At 50.5% G+C, this 14,745-nt stretch overlaps 4 protein-coding genes and 1 non-coding gene across 5 annotated transcripts; 3 read left to right on the top strand and 2 right to left on the bottom strand.

Annotated features, from left to right (window-relative positions):
• The first annotated feature begins 89 nt into the window (after positions 1-89).
• Positions 90-192, top strand: BCR38DRAFT_t69. The gene has a single exon. It is a non-coding gene; the product is annotated as a tRNA-Thr (tRNA).
• A 2,397-nt stretch (positions 193-2,589) lies between these two features.
• Positions 2,590-3,424, bottom strand: BCR38DRAFT_420623 (uncharacterized protein). The gene is made up of 2 exons (XM_040859395.1): positions 3,319-3,424; positions 2,590-3,252 (listed from the first exon to the last, which is right to left on the bottom strand). Exons 1-2 carry the CDS (start codon positions 3,347-3,349, stop codon positions 3,041-3,043), a joined length of 243 nt encoding a protein of 80 aa, XP_040719933.1. The 5' UTR covers positions 3,350-3,424; the 3' UTR covers positions 2,590-3,040.
• On the bottom strand, positions 3,425-5,056 carry BCR38DRAFT_463421 (dolichol-phosphate mannosyltransferase). The gene is made up of 2 exons (XM_040862640.1): positions 4,230-5,056; positions 3,425-4,172 (listed from the first exon to the last, which is right to left on the bottom strand). The coding sequence occupies exons 1-2, from the start codon at positions 4,841-4,843 to the stop codon at positions 3,887-3,889; spliced, it is 900 nt and encodes a 299-aa protein (XP_040719932.1). The 5' UTR covers positions 4,844-5,056; the 3' UTR covers positions 3,425-3,886.
• A 464-nt stretch (positions 5,057-5,520) lies between these two features.
• BCR38DRAFT_405634 (HEAT repeat protein) lies at positions 5,521-8,796 on the top strand (the record flags this gene model as incomplete). The annotated part of the gene is made up of 2 exons (XM_040857975.1): positions 5,521-5,565; positions 5,620-8,796. The coding sequence occupies 2 exons, from the start codon at positions 5,521-5,523 to the stop codon at positions 8,794-8,796; spliced, it is 3,222 nt and encodes a 1,073-aa protein (XP_040719931.1).
• Positions 8,797-11,993: 3,197 nt separating this feature from the next.
• BCR38DRAFT_333866 (amino-acid permease inda1) lies at positions 11,994-13,938 on the top strand (the record flags this gene model as incomplete). The annotated part of the gene is made up of 6 exons (XM_040855266.1): positions 11,994-12,141; positions 12,224-12,280; positions 12,342-12,355; positions 12,414-12,541; positions 12,600-13,638; positions 13,699-13,938. The coding sequence occupies 6 exons, from the start codon at positions 11,994-11,996 to the stop codon at positions 13,936-13,938; spliced, it is 1,626 nt and encodes a 541-aa protein (XP_040719930.1).
• Between the last annotated feature and the right edge of the window lie 807 nt (positions 13,939-14,745).

Here is a 14,745-nt window from a genome sequence, read left to right as displayed (position 1 = left end):
CCGCTTGGACCCGGCATAACAGCAGGGTCGGCGATGCCAAGGATCTTGACTCTCGTCATCCCAAAGCTTCACATAGATTGTAATCATGAGTCGGCTGGTGTAGTTGGTCACTTCGCTGGTAGATAAGTCCCGATTTGAGCCTCGCCCACTTGGGTCGGTGACGAGTCGCGGGTTCGAATCCCGCAGCTGACACACAAGGGGGTTTAGTCAACCCTTACGGCACGCTGCCCACCTTGTTGACTTCGCCTACCTAGCGATAATAGGGAGATTGGTGCAGTTTAGGATTACGAGCATCCTAGCCAGTCGACCGTCAAGCACTACGTCGGCGGAATATAACTCGACAGCCGGTCCAGAATTCGAATCGTTAATCCGGCCCCTTATCGGACCTCGCCTATCCGATAACGCTCGTCGGCGAACCCGTCCCCTCACGATAGAAGGCGCGCAGCACGCCCCCTCGCCGCGATTCTTGCGAGCGTCTAGACCACGTTACGGTCTATCCACTTGAGCGTATGGTTGAGATGTATACGCTCGACGAGAACCCCAATTAGCAGATACTACGACTTGTCGCGACAAAAAATAGTCGAGCATCTTCTGCACATCAGCAGCATCCCACCCCTGAGGACGAATTTAAGTGCCACATTACCACGCTTATCGGTAGTTCAGGCAGGGGTTGTAGCACAGACTTAGGGAGGGACAGGAGGTTTAGTAGTCGTTTGGCTACAAGTTTACCTGTATAACCGCCCGACGCGGCTTAAGGGCCCGCTATATCATCTATAGCCCCTTAAGGGAGTACTTGTAGAGGTACCGAGGGTTAACACCTACGGCGTATTTAATATTTTTTTTTGTAATCATGACTCGGGAGTCTTTTGTCCGAAACACCCCTCCGGCGGCCCATCGGTGTCTTGCGTTCAGTGTCCTGACACCCACCGGTGCCTATGGCATTCTGTTCTCTGACAACTATACTAGCTAATGCAATATATAATAAGGTACATGATAATGTACTTTAAAAATTACAAGTCTAGTTAATACTAAAATAGAAAGAGACCTTTTAGTTAGGTAGATCCCACTAATTAGATTCTATAAAACACTGTTATAACTACAGCTACTATAGGCCTTTTCCCCGTTCCCGTCGTAAGCACGTATAACGAAACTACTGCGTAAGTATGCCTATAAAATAGAAGAGTTAATGCTAGATTTAAAACGGAGTAGAGAGCCAAGCTTTCTAGGTCTGATAAATCTATGCAAATATAAGTTGTTACGAATCTACGATTCTAACCAATGCAACAGGCCCGATGGCAGGCCCAGTGGATACAGGACAAAGAAGGAGGGGAAAGTCACACAGGAGTGGCTAGCTGCAGGAGGAGCCAGCTAGTGAAAGGATCACAAGTCACGTGACTTACAAGGGTGGATCATTTGGATATGAAATGATCCAACATATCCAGTTAGGACCAATAGTATCCATGAAGGATCTAATGGCCCCAGTTATCAGTGAAGGAGGGAATGGATATATAAGGGACAGGACTCCCAGGCATTTCATAGATAGACAGTCTCTACTTCAGTGATCAATCTAAGCATCAATCTAACCCATTGGTGAGGCAAACTGCCTTGACGACTGTCAGGGTACGGCTAGGCCGAAGGCAATAGTACAGAGTGATGGGGAGTAACGGGCGTCCCTCCTACGTAGCACCGGGTGGTCACTGGCGGTCTCAGGTAGGGGTGCCCACGATGATGCATTGATCTCTACTCTCTCTATCTTCTTCCCGGGCCTCCGCCCCTTACATAGGTAGCTAGAACCCGGCGTCGGAGCCGCGGAGCACTAGCTTCTCCGATTGTTCCGCAAACCAAGACTTCCATATCGTGTCATGACTCGCACGTCCCTACACCAGAGCCCCACCGGCGTCCCACCGGTGCCTATGGCATTCTGTTCTCTGACAACGACTCTATTCCCAGTTACCCTACTTGAATACTTCAGTTACCCAGAGCCCTATACTCCATACGTGTTACACGCAAAGGTGGTCAAATATTTGTGAGGTTGTAAAAGCATGACATTCTATCTAGTCCTATGGAGCACGAAGGTTGGACTTAGTCCCAAAGGGCTAAGTCACGTGGTAACCTTGGTGGTCTTAGCAAAGCCCACCAAGGTTGCCTAACAATACGTCGGACCCCGATATTATTGCTAAAGGACTCCGCAGCAGGACTTACTTACTAGCACAAACCCTTACAGACTCTTTAGTGGTTTACGCAGCTAGACTATTAGAGGTTTCGTTACATAAGTATAGATAAGTAAAAGTACTATGTTATCAAAGTTCTATATATAAATTTCCAACCTATTGTATTATGTAACCTTGTTATATAATTACTAATAGAGATTGTTAAGCTTATATGTAAAACGGGTGTTTTGGAGTACCTGTAGTTAATTTCTTCTCCTACTTTCACGAACGGGACTTTGGGAATGTCTGATGATGATGAAGAAACCGAACGGCACTTGTGTGCAGTTTCCAATTGTAAATAAGTATCAAGGTGAAGTTGTCACAAGCTAGAATTCGAATGGGCTAGAAGGTCGCGATCGGGCCCGCCTGGAGAAGCGGGCTGTGACAGGCTGTGCCTGAAATGGGATCCGGAGCTGCAAGAACCTTGCGTCCGGATCCAACAAAGGAACCATCGAGGGCATATAAAAACATAGTTTGTGTTCTCGGAAAACTCGCTTATTTTACTTTCCTCCTCAGTTAGATAATTAACAGTATTTGGCCATGTTGAGCTGTATAGTTTCGCAGTGAGCCCGTCACACGGGCGAGATCATGACGATCTGATGGCGTTTCAACAAAACCTTCTAGGACACTCAAATAGTGCTCGAAGCACCAAGGACTCTTGGACGGGCAAGTTTCCTTCTTTGTACCTAATTGATACTGGCGTTAGGAATTGACGATTGTGCCTGGCCTCTACTCACACCTCACTTATTGTTACAGAAGTGAACACGATATAGCTGTAGTTTTGTTGGACCGGGATAGCGCCGTATGGCAGGCCCATTCCAGCCCGACCTTCACAATTCGCCCTTTATTCCGTCCTGCTGCCTAGAACCATGACTTAAATAGTTGCTTAACCAAGACATACCCCAAATTTGTAACTTTGCCGCCGGAGGATATGCCTTGCCATTGACCATAGTCTGCGGCTTGCAGATACACCATTGATCCTCAGTATAATCCGAGAGCGCAGACGGGATGTGGCTGCCACAACCGCGCCACGACTGCTTCGCTTGATATTCAACTTGTGAGCAAAACCGACCAATACGAGGGGATAGGCCGGAACGATATTACTCACAGCAAGTCGGACAAGTGGCATTGTAACACATGTTTGGGAGACGTTGAGATGACGATGCAATGATATGGTGGTTTTCGTTTCATGACAAATTCTTAAAAATGATTAAAGGAAGAGTCATCATTTGAAGCTGGTTAAATGGACATGGGCGCCGGTGTTCGTAAAGTCGGCGATGCCAAATTTGTCGCCGAGAAAATGAGATAGGCTCTTGATCGGCGACCTCGAATTCCGGCGACCTTCGTAAGCAAACAAGACCAAATCTTAAGAATCAGTACCTAATGGTACTTTCATTGCGCCACAAAACAATGAAGATGCGTTGTTTGGCACGGAAATCACAATTAGGCAGAAGGTCCGAGGCGATATTCCTTGCTGGCCATCATCTGCCCAAGCTGATCGACGAAATTTGACGGTGGGTGTGGCAGGTTGCAATCCCGTTCTCGATATTTGAGGTAGCATTTTAAGTCACGTACAGTTTCTTGGCTTTCTGAATAGTTCCGTTAAATGGAGGCCTTCGCTGTGAAACGCAGACAGAACGAATCCACCACACAGCCGCATCCCCGTAATGGTATGCTTATTGGATGCTCTTCAGGAACTTAATCACTGTGTCCGTTAACCATGCTTCCGACTCTGGCTCTTCGACTCTATGGTTCGCTCCCGGAATTGGACCGGATAGGTCGCTGGCAATACCAGGTTTGCAAAGTGACTTCCAGTGCTGCACCAGAGCAGCTTTGTCCACCGAAGCAGGCACGTACTCATCCTCGCCCGACTGCAGAATAAGCAACGGCTTGTCAAACCGCTTCCAGTAGGGCTCGATTACATTGTCGGGGAGGTCAGGGTCAAAATAATTGTCCTCGCCGCTGTAGTTCCATAATCAGTGACAACCTGTTCGAGGACATGATAAGGCACGGACTTACTCGACCGCACATAAAGCATAGTAGCGAAACGCCGACATTGGAGTGTCATAGTACGCGCTCGGAAGCTGCTCCCGGGGCATCCGCTCATGGCCCTTCCCGGCCGCCACCATGCTCTTTGCGAGTTCCAAGCTCTTCTCTAGCTCTTCTTCGGTCCAGATCATCTTGATGGCGCCTCGATCCGATACCGGTGCCTGGAGGATGAATCCGTTCACAGAGGCATTGGCATACGAAGGCGAGGCGTATTCCATGCAATCCTGAGTACCTGTTGAATGACCCATCAAGACGATCCGCTTCTTTCCAATGCCGCGCAAGTATTTGACCAAGGCCGATATGTCGGCCACGTCGTTGGCTAGTCGCGAGAACCCAAACCCGTTGAAGGAACTAGTCATTCTGAACTCGAACACAGAATAGTCCAGGTCGGCGTGCTGCTCTAATCCCTTCGCGATAGCGCGTGGGTACGGAACTGTGTGCGGCCCGTCACCCAATCCGCCGATGAATACAAGGGCATTATGAGCGGATGGTAACCCAACCTCGTAGGCGCAAGCGTGGGATGTGGGTGAAGGAAATGAAGAGAAAGGATGCACAATGGTGGGAAAGGGCCGGTCGGACGACATTGTTCTGATTGAGGGCAGTCGCAAGAGACCTTCTAGTAACAAATTCGTCACTACTTGCAGCGCGGCAATATAGCGAATCAACTACGACGAATGTTGTCGTGATATGACACTTGGGTAGTGTTTAGCTCGTAGATACTCCACCCGCCGATCAGCTTTAGTAAGTAGATGACTTCAGAATGAGAATCCCCACTTTTAGTGGAGCGACGTTATAACTTGGACACAAGGGATGTTTCCTCGGGGCGCGTTGTAGAGAAGCCGGTTCTTGAATCCCTGTTCGTCTTTTAACTATTGAGGATTATATCTCTTGACTGAATACCTGACAATTCAGTATTGGTGGCTTCATAACGGACATCAGTGCTGTTTCAAGCTGCTCTTGCTCTTATTCACGTATCACTATGGGGCGAATCAAATTTGACTAGCGCATTTAAGATTCTAGCCAATGGAATGGCTATTTTAGACGGCCCGCTAGATAGACGTCACGGCAGCCTGTGGACAGTATCAGAGCCGCATGTTCACTGTATCGCGTTTTCATCTGACTGGCACCTTCCACATTTCTTGGGGCATCTGAGCAGCCATCAGGTCAACAACGCCCAATTTATGTCGACCTGACACGGCGCTGAGCCGCATTGAATATATTCTGGATAGTCCGGTCTATGCCAAGATGAGATTACGTCGACATGGCCTCTAATCCATCGTCGGCGCGGAACACGTTTTTCAAAGAGGTGTGTCCGCGCACACAGTGCACATGATGAACGAAGCCATTAACTTCCAAGCAGCTTAAACCGCGATGTGTTGCCATCAACAACCTCGCGATACGGTCCTCGGATAAGAAAGCTCGTTCCAACGACTTGATCACAGTGACCGAAGAGCTTTCGAACCTGCTGGAATCTCAGGTTAACCGAGATGCATCCGTGCTGGATGAGAAACTGGCCGACTATGTCTTCTTTCCGCTCTCCAACATATTGCGAAGCCAGCACGAGCATTCCACCAGGATGACGGAGCTCACGGTGAAATGCCTAAGGATCTTGATTCAAGATGGATGGAGGAGCAAAATACCTAAGGAGCTTTCACAGCAACTACTTATTTTGATCACCTTCATCCTCGATGGTGTACCTGGCAAGAAGAGAAGCGAGACCGTGCCTGAGGAATTGAAGTTGGAAGCCTTCAGAGCACTCACCTCCCTGGTCAGAGCTACGGGATCATCAGCCTCTGGTGCAGCATCTCTTGTGGAAGCTGATTCGATACCGGCACTCGGGCATACGGTAACAGTTGTGCTGGGTGCGACCACCGATGGCGTGACCCCAGACATCCAGCTTGAGGCCCTGCTGTCTCTGGAGGCTCTGTTAAACGCGATTAAGGACCCTGTTGCCGCAGCGACGTTTTTGCCCGGCACGGTATCATCCCTCAGCAGACTTTTGACACCACCGACAGCATGGAAAACGCCCAAGAGGGTGCTCGTGAAAGGCATTGAGGTGTTGAAAGTTGTCCTAGTCGGCGTATTGGGTGACATGAAGACGATGGGGATCGTGAAGAAGCAGAGCGATGGCAGTAGTGAAACAAAAACAGAGGGTCAAGTCTTGACGGCCTCGTGGCTAAGGGCAACGGCTGACCAAGTCAAGCTTGCCCTTGCCAATGTGTTCAAACTGCGCAGCCACGGCTCTGAAGACGTCCAAGTTGCGCTGGAAAGACTTTGCCTCGTATTACTGGATGAGTGCCACAAGTCACTAGCGACCTGCACGCCTATTATTGTCGAATCCGCCATGATCCTTTCTTCGGAAAGCGACAACCAATCGTTGCTGAGCTCGAGTTTGAATACAAGCTTGTCAGACTTGGCCAGCATATTTCCGGAGCTCACTGATACTATCAAGATGACAGTGTACAGTTGGGTAACCGCTCTACCACGGGTCATGCAATCAAGCGATGATGAGGTTAAGCGACAGGCAATTCATAATCTACGGAAAGGACAGCGTTTCATGAGCACGCTCCGAATAGACTCAACAACCTTAAGTGACTCTCTGGCTGCATCTCTGAGGGACAGCGTTACCGCCCTCATTGCGTCAACCAGATCATCAAGTTATCTGGCAGAGATGACCTCCAGCGGAGTTGAGCTGAACAGCGGAGGTTTGGTGAGTGCAGGAGCCACTCATACCTTCCAGCCAGTCTTGATGTCTGAGGTAACCCAGACCTCTACACGACTGGAACTCGTAGGCCTCATCGCCAAAAGCGGCTCCCTTCTCCATCAAACAAGGCTGGCGGCGGATATGCTGGACTATGTACGCGGGTCTACCGGCAACAACCAGATCGCATCGTATTGGCTCGCATTTGAGCTCGTGAAGTCTGGCTTGGCGCAATCCTCGGACCTTGACGATTTCCTGGACCTGAGCTCGATCGCGTTGTTGACGGACGAACCCGAACACGCCTTGCAGGAATTATACACCTTCTCAGTTGCGGTCTTAGACTCAGCCGGCAATGAAGAAGGACTGGACTGGAGAATGAAAGCGTTGGCATTGGAAGTGACCACTTTCGTGGCATCAAGGATGGGAGCTGACTTCCGCCCGGAGTTGATTGATGTCTTGTACCCCATTGCGACCTTCTTAGGCTCTACGGTTCCCCAACTACGTGAGCATTCTATCGTCAGCCTTAACAGCATAGCCGCTTCTTCTGGGTACTCCAACGTGGCCGACTTGATCATCGACAACGTCGACTATATGGTGAACTCCATCTCCCTACGACTCGATACATTCGACATTTCTCCGGCTTCGACTCAAGTTTTGCGTATGATGGTTAAGCTTACTGGCCCAAAGCTCATTCCTTTCCTCGATGATGTCGTAGCATCTATATTCGCGGCGCTTGACAACTATCACGGCTATCCGCTATTCGTGGAGAATCTTTTCAGCGTACTTGTAGAAATAGTGCATCAAGGTTCTGTATCCGACCAGATGCTACTGGGAGATGATTCTCGGGCTAGATCAGATCACCGCAAGCAGGTCCCACCGTTGGCTACAATTCAGGACATTGGCGAAATCTTGGACCAGCGCTCAGAGAGGAAACGGAAACGGTTGGAAGAGAAGCACGAACAGACAGCCTCGAGCCATCCAAAAACACCGTGGACGACTAGCAAGACTTCGCATTTCCAAGAAGAAAATGACGAGAAGGAAGAGACAGATGAGCCAGGGCAGGCCGTTGAGGAAAACCCCGTGCCAAAAACCCCTACTTATGCCCTGCTGTTACGAATCACGAACCTGACTCAGCACTACTTGACCTCCCCGACCCCTACGTTACGGAAATCACTCTTAGATCTACTAACGAACGTCTGCCCGACTCTGTCGTCCGATGAAGTCACCTTCCTTCCATTGGTCAATTCTTTATGGCCAGTTTTGATCTCTCGATTGTATGACCCGGAACCGTTTGTCGTGGTTTCAGCCTGTAAGGCCCTATCCGCCTTGTGCGCGAGTGCCGGCGACTTCCTCAGCACCCGGTTCAAGACCGAATGGTTCGATGGTCTGGGGAAGTGGTGCATAAGAGCGAAGTCCAATGTCAAACAGGGGCCCGGGGCTGGGAGAGGTCAAAACAAAACGGGCAACAAGGGCGCGGGAGTCGCTTCGGGCTTGGTTATACCCATCCGCTCAATGAACGCGATGAATGTGAAGGGCACAAGTCAAACAAGCGACGCGGTCACGTATTCAGGTCTTGGGAAATTCACTCAAGCCGCTCAAATATGGGAAGCGGTGCAGAAGCTGCTCGTGGCCCTGGTTTCGTTCGTCCGCGTCGAAGATGATGTTTTCGAACAGATACTGGATCTCTTAGCGGACAGTCTCGCGTCCATGCCCGAAGCAAGAGAGGTGCTCGAAGTGGTGAATGCGGATGCCGTCTGGTTGAGGATGTTTGAGAAGGGGCTTGTGGAAGTGCATGCTCGTCCTGAAGGTGTTGGAATGAATTTTGCCGTATTATGAGTTTACCGATTTGGGAGGGATTTGGTCATAGACAGTGTACACCGTTGAAATCCGCCTGAAGAACTTCTCTCTAATGCCTCCGAAACGTACAATATAGTAGAATCCTGCCAGATCTACATTGCCATTGGTATGGCCCAATTAGGGCCGTTTTACGGTCCGACCACCAAACATAGCTAACACCACCTCATCAGCACAATCCAATGTGATAGGGCGCACGTTAGCCCCGCAGGGGAGCTGACTCGAGGCTGATCCTATAACTGCCCAGCATCAAGCTGGTAAGGTAAAATGAGGTACGGAACTCTTTTCCACAATGGGATACCGACTTCGCAAAACTCTTACGGGTTAGACGAACTGCGAGGCATGACCTTCCAATGTTGCATACGTGATACAAGGCATCCAGAGAGCCCTGCGCAACCCTAGCTGAGTCTCGCCTGACCGAGACAAGCTAATGACTTCGGTGCTTGAAGAGCAAGAAAAGAGCTCACACAAAAGATATAAGAAGCAATCGCGATACCGTGCAAGAGAAAGACTGAGCTAGCGCCGTCCCAGGTGGCGGGAAACGTTTGCGTTTGGCGAACTAACCGATGAGAGTGCTAGATACCTATTCAGGATTTGAGGGGGTGCAAGGGCGGAGCGGCGCTGGTGGTGCGTCTCAATGAAGGAGCGAATTCTCCAGCTGGGAATCGCCTGCAGGCCGTATTCGTACGTATCGCACCACTCCCGTTCGTTCCCATACCTTCGGCGACACCGAGCAAGGCAGAGCGGCAAGCAATCGGACGGCGATATGAAGATAGAGGTGAGTTTCGACATCCACGCGAAACCGACATGCCGCCCGAGAATGCCAGGATTCGCACGCAGGTAGTAGGAGCTGACTGCTGACCGAGGCCCAGACGGGCTATGCAACATCAGGAACGTTGTTCGTTCTAAGGCTCTCCGCTGTATTTCCACGTCCACCGAAGACAACGGCCGTACACAAGACTGGAATTGATTACGCTGCAGTCAAGGTTAGTCTTGTGCAAGCAGATTCGGCCAAGAATGGCTAGAAGGTTGGCGCTTCGCGAATCCAGATAAGCTTCAGTTGAACTAATCGGTAAGATCTCAAGTTCCGGCTTGCGTGCAGGTGAGTGAGCCAATACTGCAACCGAAGCGCTAGGGTGCTGGGCAAGGCCGCCCAGCTTGCACCTGCAAATGTTAGGACGCTACCCATTGACCTCTAAGAGACACAACAGGGTCCTATACATGGCCGTCGAATCTATGTTCGCCCCCGGTCGCTAAAATGAATCCCAGCTGTGATATAGCCCGGCTTCTCGGGGCTAACTCATGATTGGCCAAGTGGCTGGGGGCTTGTCTGTTCATGGCTTATATCATTGATTTCGTGCAAGTAGTCCCCGACAGTCTACACCTCCGATTGGAGATACTCAGAATTGCCGCCAAATTGGTCGACATCTTACTTGCATCTTCTAGAAGCGCTAGAATCTTGATGGAAGGATTCTGGGAAAAGCCACAGCGCCTTTCTATTGGGCCGCGGTGGAGAGAATGGAGGGTTGGACGAGGTCGCACAAAGATAGTGGCGGACAACTTTGACTTGTACCAATGTCGCTGCAGCACAATGTATATCACCGTGGCTTATATGTCGTATGGTCTCCCACTCTCATTGGCCAGGACATGAAGTATTGCGGGGCGTAATGCGTGAAACCCAGCGAGGATTTGGCTGGGGAAGGTCGGTTGGAGGATGGAGCGCAGGTGCCCGCTTTAGCAGGTGTACTTGATGAAATGCGCCCAGTAATGCCTTCGGTGGACGTTTGTTGCCTGACCAGTTCATACCTGCTCAGAGGAAAACCCAGTCCGCCTTGCCCAGACGCTTGGTACCTGCTAACGTGCGTAACGTGGTAATTAGCGAGTCAGTCTCAAGCTCGGTGCAGTGATTTAAATGAGGAAATACGCAGTACTTAGTAGAAAATCGATCATCCTCAACGCCAAGTCTCTGCTGGGATCCCGGTGAAAGACCAGGACGAATCCGTCAATGAGACGGGACAGCGTTGGTTTGTCGATCTTGATGGGCACACGACCGAGGCTTGAGGCTAGCGAGAGCTATATGCCGGAGTGATAGTATCGACCTCTGTTATGCTTCTGTCAGCCAACAAGAGAAAGCTCAGCTTGTCGACATTATCGATACTTGACACACGACGCTTAGCAATAAGGCGGGTAGATGATACGCTGTGTTGTGTATTTCCAGCAATGCCTCGAAAGTGACCATGGTCTAATTACTTTTGACTTTGCAATAGTAAGAATGGTATGAAAAGATGCCTCAGGCAGGTTGGACCAGGCACTGGAGTACCAGACGGACATAACTTCTACATTAGTGTTTGGCTTATCAGTGCGCTAGTCCACGTTGGGAATATTACGGGGCACAATATGGCCGAGGCCACTTGCAGAGCTCGTTGATGGCGGCTGACAAGGGTCTACTTTCAACCTTTGTCCAATACCGAGCTCTGCAAGAATCGCAAATCCATGACCATGGTCCAGACCTCTTCTCCCCGTCCCAGGGAAGCCTGCCAGCAGCAGCTCTGTATTGATGAGACGAGATGAAAATTCAGCAAGCACGAATGCACACAGCTTGCGCGGCTGTGGACTTGGAAGACACTGTGGTTTTCCTCGCATGTCACCGAACTCATGACAGTAGTGTTAGACGTTTCACGGTCGACTATGATGCGAGCATCACTCTCTGTCTACGACCCGCAACTCATTAGCCTATCAGCCTGGTTCCAGCCTGGTTCCAGCCGTCGACGACTTATCAGTAGTGTGTGTCATAATCCGGGGTCTTGGTTGTTGGTCGACCCAGCGTATCATCATCGAACCATGTACCTGACACCATGGCGATTAGGTACCCTCCTCTACCCTGTACTACCTGGGTCTGTCGTGTGCAATTCATTGCGGTAGCTCCGTACCGGTAGCTCCTGCCTGCTGCAGCGTCGTAGAATGGGATGCGTCTTTAAAAGGACCCTGTCGTTTCCAAGCCCGATAAGATGAGCGATGGTGAAATCTGCGCTCGTCTAGTGGCTGTTCGACTTATATATATATATATCGTTGCAGTCCCCTCCCCTCCATTCCTTTGCGCTGTTTCGTCTCTCCTGTTCCCCCAACCGTGTCCCCTTGCTGCGACAACAACTGCGGCCGCTCCCAGAGAAGGTTTAAACATGGACGCAGAGAAGCATGATCAAAAGGGCGTTGACCCTCAGCTCTATGCTGCCTCGGGCTCTGCTGATGAGGAGGTTGGTGTCGTCCACAAGGGGGAGGCCCTCCACCAGGACCTGAAGAGTCGACACATGCAGATGATTGCTATCGGTACGGTGCCCGCGATGATGGATGGCTCTGAGCGTTATTCAAACTTTGAAAAGACATAACAAAGACTAACATGATTAACCAGGTGGCGCGATCGGAGCGGGTCTATTCGTTGGCTCAGGAAGCGCGTTGCAAACGGGAGGTGAGTAACTGAAGTCATAAATTCCAGGTAGTTGAGAGACTGAACTAACTGCTTGTATTAGGTCCCGCTGCGTTGGTATGCGATCCCCATATTTCGATAATATCTTTCTGTCCACTTACAATATGTTGCCCAGATCATCGGTTACCTCATCGTCGGTTTTATGCTGCTGTTCACCATGCAAGCCCTGGCTGAGCTCAGTGTGCTTTATCCCGTGAACGGCGCCTTTTATACCTACGTTGTTCGATTCATCGACCCTTCCTGGTGAGAACCCCTCTACTTCGGTCCCTCATTCCACCAAGCACTAACATTGAGTCTCCAGGGGCTTTGCTATGGGCTGGGATTACGCCCTCGCTTGGCTGACCGTCCTCCCCTTCGAACTCATCGCCGCCAGCATCACGATCCAGTTTTGGCGAACCGACATTAACATGGGTGTTTGGGTTGCGGTCTTCCTCGTGGTCTTGACCGTTATTCAGTTTTTCGGTGTCAAGGGCTATGGTGAAGTCGAGTTCGTCCTCTCCATGATCAAGATCGCCGCCTGTACCGGATTTATCATTCTCGGTATCGTCATCAACTGTGGCGGTGTCGGTGACCAGGGCTACCTGGGGGTTAAGTACTGGCACGACCCAGGCGCGTTCCGCAACGGCTTCAACGGTTTCGCTGGCGTCTTCGTCTTGGCCGCTTTCGCTTTCGGTGGCACTGAGCTGGTTGGTCTGGCTGCTGCCGAGTCTGCCAACCCCCGCAAGGCCATTCCCCAGGCTACGAAGCAGGTTTTCTGGCGTATCGCTTTCTTCTATATCGTGAACCTGTTCATCCTCGGTCTCATCGTTCGCTCCGACAACCCGCGTCTCGTTGGTTCGTCTGGTGCTGACACTAAGGCCTCGCCCTTCGTTATCGCTATTCAGGATGCCGGCATCAAGGGTCTTCCTTCGGTTATGAACGCTGTCATCACCATCTCCGTCATCAGCGTCGCCAACTCTTGCACCTTTGGCTCGACCCGTACCATGCAGGCAATGGCCGAGCGCGGTATGGCCCCTGGGTTCCTGTCATACGTCGACAAGAAGGGCCGCCCGTTGTGGTGTATCCTTGTCCAGCTTGTCTTCGGTCTGCTGGCCTTCGTCGGTGAGGCCGAGTCGCAAAGCGAGGTTTTTAGCTGGCTGCTATCTCTGTCCGGTCTGTCCTACTTCTTCGTGTGGGGTACCATCTGCTTGACGCACATCCGATTCCGCTATGCTTGGGAGGCCCAGGGCTTCAGCCTCGCCCAGATCCCGTACAAGCCTGCTCTTGGTGTCTACGGTAGCTACATTGGGCTGTTCCTTAACTGCCTTTGCTTGGTTGCCACTTTCTATAACTCCCTCTACGTAAGTTGCTTCTCCCGTGTGTATATAAGTATTCAGTACGAAGTAGCTAACATGGCCCAGCCGAGCCCCGATGCCGTTCCTGACGCCCAGACCTTCTTCAAGGGCTACATGGCATGCCCAATTGTCATAGTCCTTTACCTGGGCTGGAAGATCTGGACCAGAAACTGGGCCTTGTACGTCAAGGTCCACGAGATGGACCTCAGATCCGGGGCACGCATGATGGAACCTGATGATGAGGAGCCGATGCCCGAGAAGACGTGGAAGAACCTTCCCATGCGCATGGTGCGAGCCTTGATCTAAGATGTCTTTCGAGACGCGTAACAACATCTTCGGCAGTTTGGAGCATTTTAACACACGTCTTGCATGTGCCTTTAATAGCGCAGTCAGGTTGTACGTGGTGCTCTGGAATACGTGTGCCTCGCCTTGGCCACTTGCGTGAGATACCATTGGACTTTCTATACCCTTGCAATCTAGTTTTAGATACCAATCACATAAACCGGTGGCTTTATCATGTCTCTCAGTGTCCAACGGTGGAATCTACGTGAGAAAACTCCAGTGTGCCACTGAATACACTCTCTCCGGCTTCAAGCAGGTCCATCGCAAAGGGTCAGCCGCGGAGAGCTAACATGAAAACCAAACCGTGGTCGCGGACATGTTCAAGTATTCAGTGTTGAACTGGCTATGGGGTAGCGCAGAGCTCATTTATTGCGAGTTATAAGGGTTAGAAAAGACAACTTGACAGCTGTCGCCTCCAATAATATCTCAAAACCCTGCAGTCACGTCGTTGACCAACAATGTCACAAAGATCAGACAAGAAAAAAATGGCATTCACTCAGTGACGTAGAACAAGTGGTGTATGAAATCACCATGACACTGAGCGAGAATTCCGTGTTTAAGTACAATATGTCGGACAATTGCACAACTTATGCCGAATCACCCATCTCTTACAACATCAATATGCGAATACGGGGCCTGCTCACTATGTCATGATGTTGAGAAATGGGAATGTGAACAGAGTACTTCATGGAAAATCACCACAAGATCCAGATCCTGATCCCACAGCATGAATCACAACGCGCGTTATGAACACCAGATGATTGTGATATT

Source organism: Pseudomassariella vexata, assembly GCF_002105095.1.
Source record: "Pseudomassariella vexata strain CBS 129021 chromosome Unknown BCR38scaffold_2, whole genome shotgun sequence".
Lineage (NCBI taxonomy): Eukaryota > Fungi > Ascomycota > Sordariomycetes > Amphisphaeriales > Pseudomassariaceae > Pseudomassariella > Pseudomassariella vexata.
This window is presented reverse-complemented; position numbering and strand designations above follow the sequence as displayed.